The 14,857-nt window shown below is 41.6% G+C and overlaps 1 protein-coding gene across 13 annotated transcripts in view; it reads left to right on the top strand.

Annotated features, from left to right (window-relative positions):
- cadps2 (Ca++-dependent secretion activator 2) overlaps window positions 1-14,857 on the top strand; it is a 100,373-nt gene that overhangs the window by 12,718 nt on the left and 72,798 nt on the right. For all 13 annotated transcript variants that reach the window (XM_028959269.1, XM_028959267.1, XM_028959264.1 and 10 more), the window contains exon 2: window positions 6,660-6,773. In XM_028959269.1, the coding sequence (XP_028815102.1) occupies window positions 6,660-6,773 (114 nt within the window). The remainder of the gene's footprint in view (window positions 1-6,659; window positions 6,774-14,857) is intronic.

Raw genomic sequence — 14,857 nt, 5'->3', positions numbered from 1 at the left:
CAGGGGGGACTGTCCCTGTAACTACTGATTGTAAGTCGCTCTGGATAAGGGCGTCTGATAAATGCCATAAATGTAATATATACACTATACCGTGTATTGAAATGTTTCACACATAGTGCAATCATAAAAGAAAGAAAAAATATATATATACACAATAAACTATACTAACTAAAACTAAAGCTTAAATACTGTACATGTTATCTCCTATAGGAGAAACCTTTTCTGTACAATGAACAGGTCGAACATAACTGGACATCATGTAGGACATCATGCTTGTAAGTGGATATGTTGGATAAATTTTATCTCCTGGTCTCCACCTGGATTACTCGTATTAACTGGTATGTTTTTCTCTAGACATATCTTCAGTTGTGTTGTATTTTTTTAAAAACATTAACATTGAACGAAACGTCTCTTCTCATGGATTTAAAGCTTTATTGTAGCACCCTGTTGGTTTTCACATCAGCACTATTAGGCCTATTAGGCTCATAAAGAATATGGCAATAGTGTGGGGTGGAATAAACACTGGTTGTCGTCCAGCACAAGATTTGGAATCGCAGTTTTACAGATTTTTGAACTGAATGGCTCTTAACTGATTCTGTGGGCAATGGCCACAGCTCACAAGTTCATTCCTGTGAGGTCAGCAGTCAAGGTGATGTGTGTTTGTGTGCGCGCATGTGACCATGTTTTGTATGTTTGCACAGTGGGTGGCATGTGAGGGAGAGGGGCGGGGCAGGCGTGTTTGACTTTAGGGTGGAATATGTGCTCTCTCGCAAACTTTATATCCTATGGGAAGAGCTGCAGGTGTTCCTCCATCAACTTATTGACCAAAATTGATGACTTTGGCTTGGTTTTCCACAGATTGAAGGAGATCCCAGTTCACTAGTTTACTCTATAATTACTGCTTTACAATGAGCGTTTTAAATTCAAAATTTGGTTCATTTTGAATATTTATAATGAATAAAATGTTATTGAAATATTGGGAAAAGTAAATATTAATATCTATCTCTCTGTAGAGAAAGTTAGGATGAAACCGCTACTGTAATGCCTCAGCCATAAGTATCGAGCAGTTGCTGAGTTTGATTTTGATGTTTTGGAGTAATGTTATTCCCATTCATTGTTCATGTCCCTTGTGTGTGTGTATGTGTGTCTGCGTGCGTGCATGTGTGCGCTCTGCTGCAGATGTGCATTGCAGAAGAATGGAAGTGTCACTCTTCAAGTAAGAGAGTTGCAGCACTGATCTTCACTCTTGACACTTGACACAGTAACTGATGTTGCCATGGCAACACTGAGTTGTAATGCATGGGGAAAGAGTCGTCAAAAGACAGAGGGACACGGAGCTGCAGTTGGGAAAAGTCCCTGTCTCTCTCTCTCTCTCTCTCTCTCTCTCGGAGTGTGTGTGTTTTGTGCAAATCTCATTTTATCTGAAGTGGGGTGTGAGGGAGCTGATCGAATTCCTCCTGATTAGGATAAAGCAGGAAAAGAAGGTAAAACAAGCCCATGCATGACTATTTAACTGGAAGTAAGTTTGGTGTAAAATGCTACTGAAAGGTTGCGGTGATTTAAACAGAGTTTTGAAGCTGCACAGAACTCGTGAGAGTTTGACATGTTAATTAGAGCTATCAATCGTTTAAAAAGGTTTTAACTAATAATTGCAAAAACATCTTTAAGGCTAAATCTTAATGGAAATCTAAATCTAATATTTGAAATTATTATAGAGGCCGTAATGGTACACTGAAGGCTTCAACAGAAATAAACACTTCCCATTCACTTTGAATGGAGGAGGTCAACGCCACCAGACTGAATTGTGGGTCTGTTTCCTCGTGTTGCATGCGATGCCTTGTGGAACAAACTCATAAATATTTTTCAGCCATTTAAACATGTTGTCCAATCCGCCAGGCTGGTCAGTTCAGCTAATTTGGGCGGTGCTACTGTTGAGATTGTGAAGTCCTGGAGGGTCCAGCCAGCATTTACAGCATTTCTTAGACTTTTAGGGTTCACTTTTGTCAATTTAGCTTTTTGGTCACTTTTGAGGAGTGATTTATGAAGGTCAGAGGTGACCTTCAGGTGTGTTTGGATGAAGGCCAATTCCAAAAATGAGCAGAAACCATGGTACTCTCCTCTGATTGATTCACTTCTGGAGAAATGCTCTTAAAAAAACCTTTTAAAGCGGAGTTCACAGGTCGGCGATGAGCATCACTTATTTAGCAGATGACCTTTTATTTACTCACACTTTCCCCCTTAATCATAGCTATTTTTCTCACCATTGGCATTGAGGTGTCCGAGGTCTGACACCGCTCTCTCTCTCTCTCTCTCACACACACACACACACACACACACCATTAAGCAAAAACGCACCCTCAGTCACATTGGAGCTATTCCCCGCTCATCATCTTTACAGTGATGATGATCATTACCTGGGGCCACTGCTGTACAAGTGAATGAGAAATGAGGAACCTCATCCGGTCCGTCCCCCCACGCACCCTGCACGGCTGTGTGCGGCTGTGTAGGGTTACGGGGGGTGAGGCCAGTGAGGAAATGGGAAGAGACACGGTGAGCGGCGCTGAGCGAACGACAAAGCCTGCTTGTCCAGGCCAGAGAGGGAGAGGGAGGGGGTGGCGGGTCAAGCTGATTAGTGGGACGGAGGTGTTGAAGGACGGAAAATCTGAAGGCAGGAAAGGAGACGGAGAGACAGACCCACATGAGTGAGTGGGGCTAAAAGAGGGAATTTAAGAAAGGACGAGGCAACCAATGCTCCTCTTAATCCATCCTCGTCATAATGAGTCACTGGTGGATGAGACATCAGAACATTTTTTTTTTTTTTTTTAACCTTATGTGGGATTCCCAAGGGCGGATAATTAAAGTAGTCTCCATCAATTTCATTAACCCCCCCCAACACACAGTGCCAGCGTGATCTTTGTGTATTTTCATCATCAATGTTTTTATAATTGGAGGAGCTCAATGATTGACCGCTTCTCATCTAGACACGTAAACACTAGTGATCAGGCCCCACACTATTCATATAATGTTGATATAATGTGTAAAACTAATAAACCCTTCATTAATCTGTGTCTTCATTGATCGTTAGTTGCATCCAACATTGCAGAATTTATTCGTTAACCTAGTCACGCTCAGTATGGATAACTTGTTAACACTCATGGTGCCCACCAAGTTGAGAAACAAGCCCATGCCTTGGGTGTCGCAGTTATTTCTGGCTCAATGAGTTGGTGAATTGTTTCAATTAGTTGTAGTCACACCTCCGTTGTTTTTAGTTTCTTCAAACCAGAGCAAGTGACCAGATAATAACACTTTTAAATATGAAATGCGTCGAAAAGCCCACGCAAACCCAGTGTGTTACAGCGTCTGGCTGTGTGAGGGGGTGGTGTGTGTGTGTGTGTGTGGTCTGACATTGCTACAGGTTGGCGTTTTATGGACAGGGCTGTCTGTGGAGCCTGTTAACCGAGCAGAGTTCGAGCTGGAAGTGGACGTGTCTGAGGAGAAGTGCAGCGCCAGTGTGAGCATCTGGTTTCAGCGCTTAAGGCCGGGGTGTGAGCCAGTTCCATCATTCCTTAGCTCTGTGCCTGTGCGCATTAGTGTTTTCCTGTGTGTGCATGTGTGTGCGTGTGTGTGTGTAAGTAATTGTGGATTCAAAGAAAATATTAATTTACAAAAGATAAAATGGTAATTTAAAAAATGAATTGAGAAATGTCCTCATTTTAATATAAACAGTGGTGGTCTAGCTAGCAGGTAAGGAAGCGGACCCTTAATTGGCTGGTTTCACTAATAGTTAAAACAAGAGGACACATTTCACTGTCACACCATGTGCTGTGCTGCAGTGTATCACAATGACAATCACTTCACTTTCTTTCTTCTTCGTTTGCTTAAAATAACATCAAATTGAATTGTCTACATAAATATCTGTGGCTACAAAAAGGTTTTATTAGACTTCTCATCCACCTGACATCTAAAGCGGCTAAGGATTCGTTGATGAAGGTAAACTGTGAAATAAAACAATTACAAAATCACAAATTCCTCAATGTCTGTTCCTTTTTTGTTTCAGCTTGAACTCGTTTCATGTTTGTTTCTCCATTATATAAATGACCCTAACTTGAAGTGTACATTTATTCCATATTTATTATTTAAGGCTCTCGCAAGCTTCTCTGTGTGTTTTAATTCTTTATGTGTGAAACGGCCTCGCACATGAGAGAGAATGGGATACCCTGAAAGTCAGATAGGGTCGTACACTGTGGCCTTATAGCCTTTTTTTTTTTTTTTTTTCTATTTGGCCACACACACACACACACACACACACCTCTTTTGCCCACTGAGAGGGCAGCAGGGTTTGCAGGGAAGCACCCTGTCTGACACAGTCTGATGTCATAACCCATACACTCTCATCCTCAGAGCATCGCTTGCTTCAAGAGGTCTGAGTGACACACAAGCGTTAAAAAGAATGATCATGATCACAGTGAAGGAGACACCAGCCTGGATTGTACACACACACACACACACACACACACATACCCACAGACATGTCACTGCTTTCAAATGTAATTCTGCAGTCAATGAGGCTAGATTCTATGTAGTTTTGTAGATCTTCATTTTTTACAAATAAGCAAATTATTTGGAATTCGACCCTCTGTGGCTCGTGTAAAACCTACTGCCACTCAAAGCTTGATGGCCCACCGGCCTCCTTCACCGCCTAGATCAAGCCGTTCAGCTGAATGGGGCTCGGTAAGCACGGCGCCGTCTTGTTTCCAAGACCTTTGCTGAGCAAACATGGCATGCCTGCTGTTCTTTTCTAATCTCGACCCCAGAGCCAGTTTGGATTGATAAAGGCAACTCTGCCACTTCTGGAGCACAAACAAAGGCCATTTTGCCTTGTCCTGTGCGTGTCCTGAATAATGTGCTAAGATCAGAATTGTACAAAGTGAAGCTCCTTGTATTATTGCCGTCGGGCGAATATTAATCCAACTTGGCAACAGATGTGGTTACTTGGTATTAAAAATATCACTCACTGCCCATGTTGCTTTTAGTGAAATCTCAATTTCTCTCTCTGCCTAGAGGGTGCCGATTTCACACAACTGTTGCTGCTTGGAATGAAAACAGATTTATTTTTTGGAGGTCAACAGTTTGTGTTGCTGAGGCTTGTGTACAATGTGGTGGGATGGCTACTTCACTGGTCTCACGATTCGGTTCGATTACGATTATCAATGCCTCGATTGTCGATTAATTGTTTTCCGCTGACAGTTTTTCTGCTCATTTGAGCAAATCTAAAGGTTTGTGCTATAGCGAGTTGAGCTGAACACTCTGCACTTGCCATAGGGCTCAGCACAAAACTTTTGGCAAGGTGATAATGTCATGTTGTCTCTGGGCACTCCATTACACTTTGATTGTATTCGTATTTTTTTTTTTTTTTTGATTTGTACAAAATCAACGAGCTGCATAATTATGATATAATCAATTAAGTTCTGCACTGCATCAATATTATTTTCAACACCCCTAATTGCAACCTGAAACTGAATTGGTAATTCTTTTAGGGTTTTCTTACATCATAGAACTGCAGTTGTTTTTTGTTCCCCACTGTAAAGTTACACCTTTCCTGTATTTCAATATCGACATCTGGAGCCACAAGTTTCACGTGTGGCATTCACTTTCCACTTGGTATTTGCAGTGAATGTGTGAGCGCTCAGCGTTTACCGTATTCGCAAAGTTAATTACAGAGTGCCAAAAGTCATACCTCTTTTTTAACACAGTACAAGATATACAGTGATTCTGTCTGAACTGGAAAAGGGAATAAAAGGCGGCTGTCTGACTGTGACACTGTCAAAATCCAGCCTTGAAGACACTGCAGTACAATACGCTTTCTGGGGCAGTGCAGGCCTAGCGGTTAAGGAAGAGGATCCGTAATCTGAAGGTTGCTGGTTCAAAACCCAAATCCCAAGGTGCCACTGAGGTGCCACTGAGCAAAAGCTCCTTTCCCACACACTGCTCCCCGGGCGACTGTCATGGCTGCCCGCTGCTCACCAAGGGTGATGGTTAAATGCAGAGGACACATTTCATTGTATACACTGCTTTTTGTGTTTCACAATGACCATCACTTCAGATTCCCTTTCTATAAAATATTCATAATTATTCAGCTAAATTAATAGGCATCCAAGCTAAATATAACAAAAATCACTTTATTAATAGTAATTTTATATAATAATAATTCATTTACAAATTATATGTGCACAGACAGGTAACAAAGTGTATGTATGGTGGTGGACCATCATGGAAGAACTTCAGTGTTCCATATTGAAGTGTATTACAAATCTCTTGTTCGAGTTCTATCACAGGTTCTTTCTTCAACTGTTCAGTAATGCCTCTTCCATCAGGAAAGAAGAAATGTCATTATAGGATTATGGGGTTCACTCCCAATAACTTTGTATTGATCTGCACTTACCCTTTACTCTAATCACAGCATTAAAACACCCGCACATAACAGAGTGATGCTTATTATTGTTTCCTCCTGTGTTCCTGCAATTTCCTGCTGTATTTACTGTAGAGTCGCCTCAGCACACTGTAAATCTAATAACATGGCCATCGCATGGTCACCTCATTTCTATTGATTCTGCTCATGGACCTATTCTGACCTGCTGCTTTCCCCTTTCCTCTTTTAGCTGAACAAGCAGCAGTTGCAGGCGGTGAAGGACCGGTTCCTGGCCTTTCTTCAAGGGGAGACACAGATCGTAGCTGATGAGGCTTTCTGCAATGCAGTGCGCAGCTACTATGAGGTACGCCTGAAAAACATGGACATTGTGTTCCATAGGATTAAAGCCAATATAATGAAATATGGCGCCAGAGTCGAAGTCAGAAATGCATATAAGTCCCGTCTCTTTTAGCCAAAATTCTTGTTCACCTCACAATTATAACCACACCTCCTCACAATAACTTGTTTTTTTTTTTGTTGTTGTTTTTTTTGTGGTGGAAGACATTATGTAAAATGTCAGCATAAAGAAAAAAAATGTATGAATAATACAGTGTTGATGGAAGCACCCCATAGATGCGAACAGATGACTCATGGGAATGGGTGGGTGGGGCTTCACTGCGATTGCTTCACTTTTTAGAGACCAAGAGTTGCCGGTCTATGGTCTGGTCTGCTGCTATTGATTTAAAACCTCTAGCTCACATAAGCGCTGATTCGCACATGGTGTGTGACATGAGGGACTTTGCTTCACGCTCAGACTCTGCCGGTAATTGGTGTTAACTCCGGCTCGTCTGGATGGAGATGTCAAATTTTGCTGGCTGTTTGTGGGTCCTCGCTATTCCACCACTTCAGCACTTATACTGTTCTGATCAACTTTTAATATTAGAATCATCGGCGCACTGGCACAAAAGTTAAAGTGCCACCCCACCCCCAGTATGTGTTTAATATCGATGGCGCAGTTTAAAAAGCGCTCCACCGTCTTTTTTAATCAAAGTGGAGGACACGAAAGCCATTGAAGTTTGTCCTGATATTCCATGTTCAGCTATTGCCTCTTCGGGCCTGAACCGATGATCAAAGTCCAGATACCTGCATGCAGATGGCGTCAAAAGAAGGAATCAAAAGAAGCTCATCAGTGTTTCCTCCACGAAGAAGAGCAAAAGCGCAGCTGAGCAGACTCATTTCCAGCTGCGCTCTGAGGGATTATGGAAAAATGTACTGGCATCATGGCAAGACGGGCATCTAGAGACTCCTTAAGTGAACAAATACTTCCGGTAGGCAGCACAAGAGAGCCTGGTGTCTGTGTGGGTTTGTTTCGCTGATGGTTAAGTGATGTTTTTTTTTTTTTAATTAGTAAATTTGAGAATTTTATGTCAGTCTGTGTGGTTCCTCACATTACTTTGAAGCACCATGGTTGGTTGGGAAATTTAATTGAATGCATTGCCATACACATGTTCAGTAATGTATTCCATTATAAAGAATAAAAAACTAGTATCAAAGTAATGTTTTTGTGAATGAGTTAAATACTTTTTACATAACAGCATCAGCATGAATATTCATTTTATTGAACTGTCACCCATTTACAACATTTTAGTCTCAAGTGCATTAAAGCTTTTAATATTTAGCGATTTTTGCATGTATGTTTATATGTTAATAATTAACACTTTGTTATTGAGGTATTTTATTTTATTTAAAATATGGGTTAAATGAAGATATGCCTGAAGACAATAGTGTTTAATGATGTTCATTTGGTCTGTGTTAAATTCTATATAAAATGTTATTATATATAGGGACATAAACACATTTTGGCCATACCTGTTGCCCAACAGCCAGTCAGTTTTTAAAATGCTGGTCTTGGCCACTGAAAAATCTATAAGAATAAAATGCTAGATTGCAGCACATCCTCAAATTTACCAGCACACCAGGATAGCAGTCACCGCTCTTTTGGTCTGCATTTCATGTCACATCAACCAAACGTCAAAAGGCTGACGTACAAATAATGGAGTGTAGAACTCTCTTCTTTTAAAAATAAATAAATAAATAGAATATTCCCAATCATCTTGCACTCTTAGAAGTGTCACTTTTTTTTTTTTTTTTTTTAAGCAGATGCTTATGTGAATAGGCTCGCCATATGTCTCACACTGCTTATAAGGTAAATGTTGGGTGCTGGGTCGAATGAGGACAGGAGTGCTGCAGTGCGCTAACTGAGCCAGTCAGTGTAAATGATATGACAAAGCAATATGGGGGGGGGGGCGGGACAAAATCTAAAAGGCCTTGGTAAATTACCATAGTAAGGTGGTAGTATTTACATTTACAGCATTTATCAGACTCTCTTATCCAGAGCAACTTACAATCAGTAGTTACAGGGACAGTCCTCCCTGGAGACACTCAGGGTTAAGTGTCTTGCTCAGGGACACAATGGTAGTAAGTGGGATTTGAACCTGGGTCTTCTGGTTCATAGGCGAGTGTGTGCTGTGAAGTGCTCTGGATAAGGATGTCTGCTAAATGGCATAAACATACCATAATGGGCCAAATAAAAGATGACACCATATGGTGTTTTTGTGTAGACCTCAAATGTAAGACGTTTTTAGATAATATTTATACATTTATTATTATCATTAGCAAACATTCTTTGCGGATTCTACTTTTTTTTTTTTTTTTTTGTCATAGCTCATGTAGATGGACCCTTCAACAGTGGTCTGGTGGCTATTTGAGAATTTACTGCTATACTGGGAATTACATGCTAGACAGAGATGAAAATCCCTGTGTAATCCACTGTAAGTGGAAACGAAATTGCGGGACATTTTTGGAAGATTGTCTAGGTGTCTGGTGCTGCTGTAATTGAGGTCTGGACATGCTGGTCGTTGGTCTGGATGGAGGAGTGTTGGCGCGTTGATCTTGACGCGTCTGAGGAGAGATTTCCACGGCTCCACGGTTCCGTCTCTTCTGCCTTCTATTTTCTCGGTCACTTTCAGAGAATAACTGCATTACTGCAGAGGTGTTGGAGAGCGAATGCCTTTTATTTCTCATTAGTTTTGCACAGCTGCTGTATGGCTTATGCCTCATCGGATTTAATCAGCTTTGGTGGGTGGGCCTTTCCTCAGGTCATTCCAGGAACTGTGTGCGGAGAAGACATTAAAGGGGGGGTTGCAACCACTGACAGAAGATTTCAGTTTCACGTTATTTGCGTGCTCATTTTGTTAGCAGGCTGCCATCTGAAATTAGCTTATTAAGTCGCTGTTGACTAAACATAGACGTGAAAAAATGAAGCTCCCACGCTCACGCGGAGGCCGTGCCAGAGCCCCGTCACACAGTGCAGTGCACGTGTGCCCCTGCTTATTGAGTGTATGATTGAGGTCGCCTCGGCTAAGTTGGGGACACACACACCCACACACCCACCACGCCGTTATACGGATGTGACGGTTGACTTGGCGGCCTGTGGATATTGAGGTCTGGAGAAATCCCCGCTCATCAGTTCTTCGCCTCCCCCGTCCAGGTGACTGCTCAGCTGGCCTATCAAAATTGGTGTGTGCAGAGGTCACTGGACCCTCCAGCTTCTGTGTTCGACCAAAATCAAAACTTGCACGGTGTGTCCACTTTATTAGGGACACCCACCTTGTGACATTTTTAACTATTTTTATTGTAATTTTTTTATGCTCTTTAGTCTGGTTCTGTATCGACCAACGTTGTAAGTTGTTACTCGATACAGGTGTTGGGCCGCATGTGTCTGTATTAGCGTGAGCCATTGATAGCAGATGCACAGATTTGTCACAGCAGGCTGCAGTTCAGTGTGCGTCTCAGCGCCACTCGTTCGCTTGAGCTCTGAGGTACTAAATTGTTATGCAGCTTGTGGTATAATGTTCTAAATGAGCTTGAAGAAATACATTGATTTGAATAACGTTGAGTCAGCTCGAGGCTCGCTTGCTCATTTATTAAAATGAAGCAACGTTCCGGATCACGTGACATGCATCTCAATGTTGTACCAGGTTATATGTACCACAAAAGTTCGGAGTACGTTATTGTTTACATTATTATTATATCATAATTTCTAAAATTTTATATTTTTTTTATTTATTTTTTTTTTTGTTGTTATAATGACCATGATGATAATGATGATGAACCAGAAATTAAACCATGACACATTATGATTCAGTGCAGTGTATTAATACTGCAGATCTTATTCATTTTTCATTTAGGGGTTTAGCTGTCTCTATTTTCTTTCTACACAATTTGAAATGCTTTACTTTTTGATGTTATTTTAATTTGAATGACCCTTTCTGCTCTCTTCTTTGTGTAGATGTATAACTGTGGCAAGTTTTAGGTTTTATGTGGTGGTAGTCCTACTGCAGATGTTAATTCAGTCGGTCACTGGCCACATACTACCTCCTTGGGACAGTGACTGGCTGGGTGGTAGAGATATTCAGTCTCTAAACACCCAAAAACCTCCAGCCCGTCAAGATTGATATTCCAGTCCAGGTCCCAACACCAGACTCAAGCGTCCTGTTTTCCTCAGCCCTGGATTTGGTGCTGAAACAACAATGGACTCTCAGGGCCACCCTGAGGGACATTTGGGAATGTATGTTGTACAATGGACCAGGCCACAGGGTGTGTTGAGAACTGTCAAATCTTATGCTGCACCAGCTACTCCTGTAAAGGTTAAATAATTCAGCGTCAAGCAGGAGGCTCAGCCTGAAGACTGCATTGATCTTTGGCGCTCTGTGAGCTCCTTCCCTGTACTCTCAGTGGTGGGAAGGGCTGTAGACACACCTCATACATCAAGCGCAGCTCCAGACTACACGGTGGCCACAATCTGCCAGCCAGCAAATGGCTTTAAAGATGTATGTTGTTTATGTTTGTTCTCAGGACTAGAATGCCCTCAGAACCTTCACTTCAGGCATGTGAATCATTCAGGGATTTATATAAGAGGTATAGGGCAGGATTTGTTTTATAGGTCAACACTCAAGTATAGCATGTCATGGTTTGTATCTCTCAACACTCAACTAATGTAAAGCCAAATAATTCATATAAATAAATCAAATTGATTGTTGTTTCTGATGTGTTTGGGTGAGTATTCATGTTCATCAAAGTGGACGGACCCTTTGTATACATGTGGTTCCAAACAGACACTTGCAATTAATAGTGATATAGGAGGACTGAATTAAAAACAGAAAATGCTGTAACAGATAAAAATAAAGGTGATAATAGATGTATTATTGAATCTGTAAATTAAGAATAAAGCTTTGTAAAGTAGTAGTAACTACACAGTTTTGGACGTACATTCCTTTTAATTTTTTTTGGTGGTTAAATAGAGAATTCAATGTTATCACCTTCTAGATACAGTTTTTATCATATATACATACAACATTTTATCAATCTTGCGTCAGATCCAGTTCCTATTGAATAGTTTATTTATCAATTATCCAATCCCTGCATAAGAGGCCTAAGAATGTCACTCATCGTCCTCCACGTCTCCCCTCATCTCCCTGCGCGTTCTTCTCCTACCCGCCATATGCATCTGTTTGCTTTGATATGTATTTCAGAGCATATCGCTAATGTAGCATGAAAGAGGATTTACTGTGCGAGCGTTTGTCTGCTAGATAAGAGTGCCTACGTACTCTGTGTGTTCGGTCCTCGTGCGCTGCACAGACTGGGGAGGCTGGAGGAACTCCGAGGGGCTCCAGAATCACGCTGCAGTGCAGTCGCCCACAGAATACAGAAACTGGCTGCCGCTTGACTACAGTAAAGACAGGAGGTAGAGGTGTTCTGACACGACCCCACGCTTACAGCTGCTCACAGGCGTCAGGCGACGTGCTGGTTTTCAGATTCTGTGACGAGTTTGAGGTCCAGAGTTTGGTGTTAAGATGTCTAATTTTGCCATTAATGCATTTACGTGTGCATTTCCATTTGCCATTCTTATGACCACTTTGCACCAGATGAAGTAAAGTGACCAGATGATTCATTCTTCACTGTTGTTTGCAACAAGTGGCTGAGTGCATGCATGACGCAGAGCGGAAGAAGTCAAAGCATCTGAGTTTCCTGCAGTGAAAGGTTCTGACAGGGTGAATTTAAACTGGGACTGGGTGCACTCAACTTCTTATTGCTCTGCTACTCGACTCAATAGGCAGTAACCCTGCAGCTTCTACAGGTCATTGTTCCATTTCCGTTCTTCGAAAACCCCAGTTTGGGAGTTGCTCTAGCACTTTATGTTGCTGTGAGAGAAAAAAAAAAAGTAATGAATCTCATTATGCAATGTTATGTAGTTCATGAACAATAATTAGACATGTTTTTTTTTTAAAATAGTCCTCCTGTCCTCCTTGCACAAAGGTGGCGGTAGCGGTCCTGCTGCTGGGTTGTTGCCCTCCTACGGCCTCCTCCACGTCTCCACGTACTGACCTGTCTCCTGGTAGCGTCTCCATGCTCTGGACAGTACGCTGACAGACACAGCAAACCTTCTTGCCACAGCTCGCATTGATGTGCCATCCTGGATGAGCTGCACTACCTGACACTTGTGTGGGTTGTAGACTCAGTCTCATGCTGCCACTAGAGTGAAAGCACCACCCGCATTCAAAAGTGACCAAAACATCAGCCAGAAAGCATAGGAACTGAGAAGTTGTGTGTGGTCACCACCTGCAGAACCGCGCCTTTATTGGGGACATCTTGCTGAATAATTTCTACTTGTTGTCAATACCATTTGCACAACAGCAAGTGAAATTGATTGTCAATCAGTGTTGCTTCCTAAGTGCACAGTTTCATTTCACAGAAGTGAGATTGACTTGGAGTTACAGTGTGTTGTTTAAGTGTTCTTTTTATTTTTTATGTATGTATGTAATCCGCTTGTTGTTACAATAAATGACAATAAAAAAAAAAAAAAGTCTTGACCCACCGAGTGTTACCTTCTTAGGAAACAACTGAGAGGCTTAAATCACATTTCAGTCAGTAAATCCTCTGCAAATGCATTGTGGGATGTCAGGTGATTTATGTGGCAGGTACCTGTATCTGACTCATAACCCCATTTCTCAGCAGTATTGCAGTTTTTTCTGTGTAACAAAAAGCCTTGCAATGGTGGCGTTTTATACAGGTAGTACAAATATCATTCAGCATGTTTTTACAGGTTATAAAAATGGACTAATAGGATTTTCAGCTACTGCCCTAAAACAGGTTGTTTATTTCAGCCCTGTGGTTGATGTAATGGTGAATCATGTTTTGTGTTGTGTAGTATCCAGCATTTTTAAAATTCTGCTGGTTGCAGCAGCAGAGATACTGAAGGATGGCCTTTTTTTCTGCCACATGGACCTTCTGTATTTATAATAACTTCAGACACTTAGTACCTCTAATTACTGTCCTTTGATCCTGTCACACAATTCCCTGGCTGAGTTCTCACAGGCGTCAATTTAACATGTTACCATCTGTTGATGTGTGTGTTTGTGTGTGAATGCTGAATAAAAGTCTATTGTTGATTGAGAAAGAATGCATTTTCACTCGATCACATCACCAGCAGCAACAGCATCCTTCACTGCTCCTCACCAAGCCAGGCAAACGCTGAATTATTTACATGTTTGGTGCTGCTGCACTATAACAGAAAAGGCGTGCGCCTGTTAATCATTCCTTTTAATTGAACGCTGCTTCAATGTGTAAATCGATTCGAATAATTGCAAAAGTTGTCTCGTGAGGAAATGTGCAAAAATGTTTAGGGACTGTGGTAGGGTGACACACCAAACTCTAAAACCAGAAGACCACAAAGTCACTGGTTCAAATCCCACTTACTACCATTGTGTCCTTCAGGCGTGTCTCCAGGGGGACTGTCCCTGTAAATACTGATTGTCAGTCCCTCAGAATAAGGGTGCCTGATAAATGCTAAATGAATAAAACCTTGAATTTGTTTATTCCATTTATCAGTGTGCATCTAACACATCTTACATTTGCGACGTTGCCATGGATGTTGCCATGGTAATGCACAAGCAATGAACACAGGGGAAGTCTTAAGAATAAATGTTTTAATTGATTTTTCATTTTTCATTATGCGATTCAGTACACTTTATTTTTTTTTACAATGCAAATCAAAAAGCACTCAACGGCACCCATACACACAGACCACATAAAATAATCTAAAACCACAAAGACCTTTTTCTATGTATGCAGGTCTAATAACACGAACGACCAAATTCATCCCATTAGTCATGTGCTCGCTAGCTAATCGTGAGCAGTATGCATGTGTGCTTTTCAACAAGCACAAATCACTTCCATTTGTTCAACGGTGCTTATGAAAATTGATCAAGCCCAGCATGCACAGACCAGGCAGTAAATGGGTTGCACAAGGCCACAGGAACCGGCACACCAGCTCGGTTGGAAGCCGGGAGCACAGAGCACGCCAAAGAGGCAGAGTCTGATTCCGTA

The sequence above is a fragment of the Denticeps clupeoides genome, chromosome 17 (assembly GCF_900700375.1).
Source record: "Denticeps clupeoides chromosome 17, fDenClu1.1, whole genome shotgun sequence".
NCBI lineage: Eukaryota > Metazoa > Chordata > Actinopteri > Clupeiformes > Denticipitidae > Denticeps > Denticeps clupeoides.
Note: the sequence above shows the minus strand (reverse complement) of the source record. Positions and strands in the feature narration are given on the sequence as shown.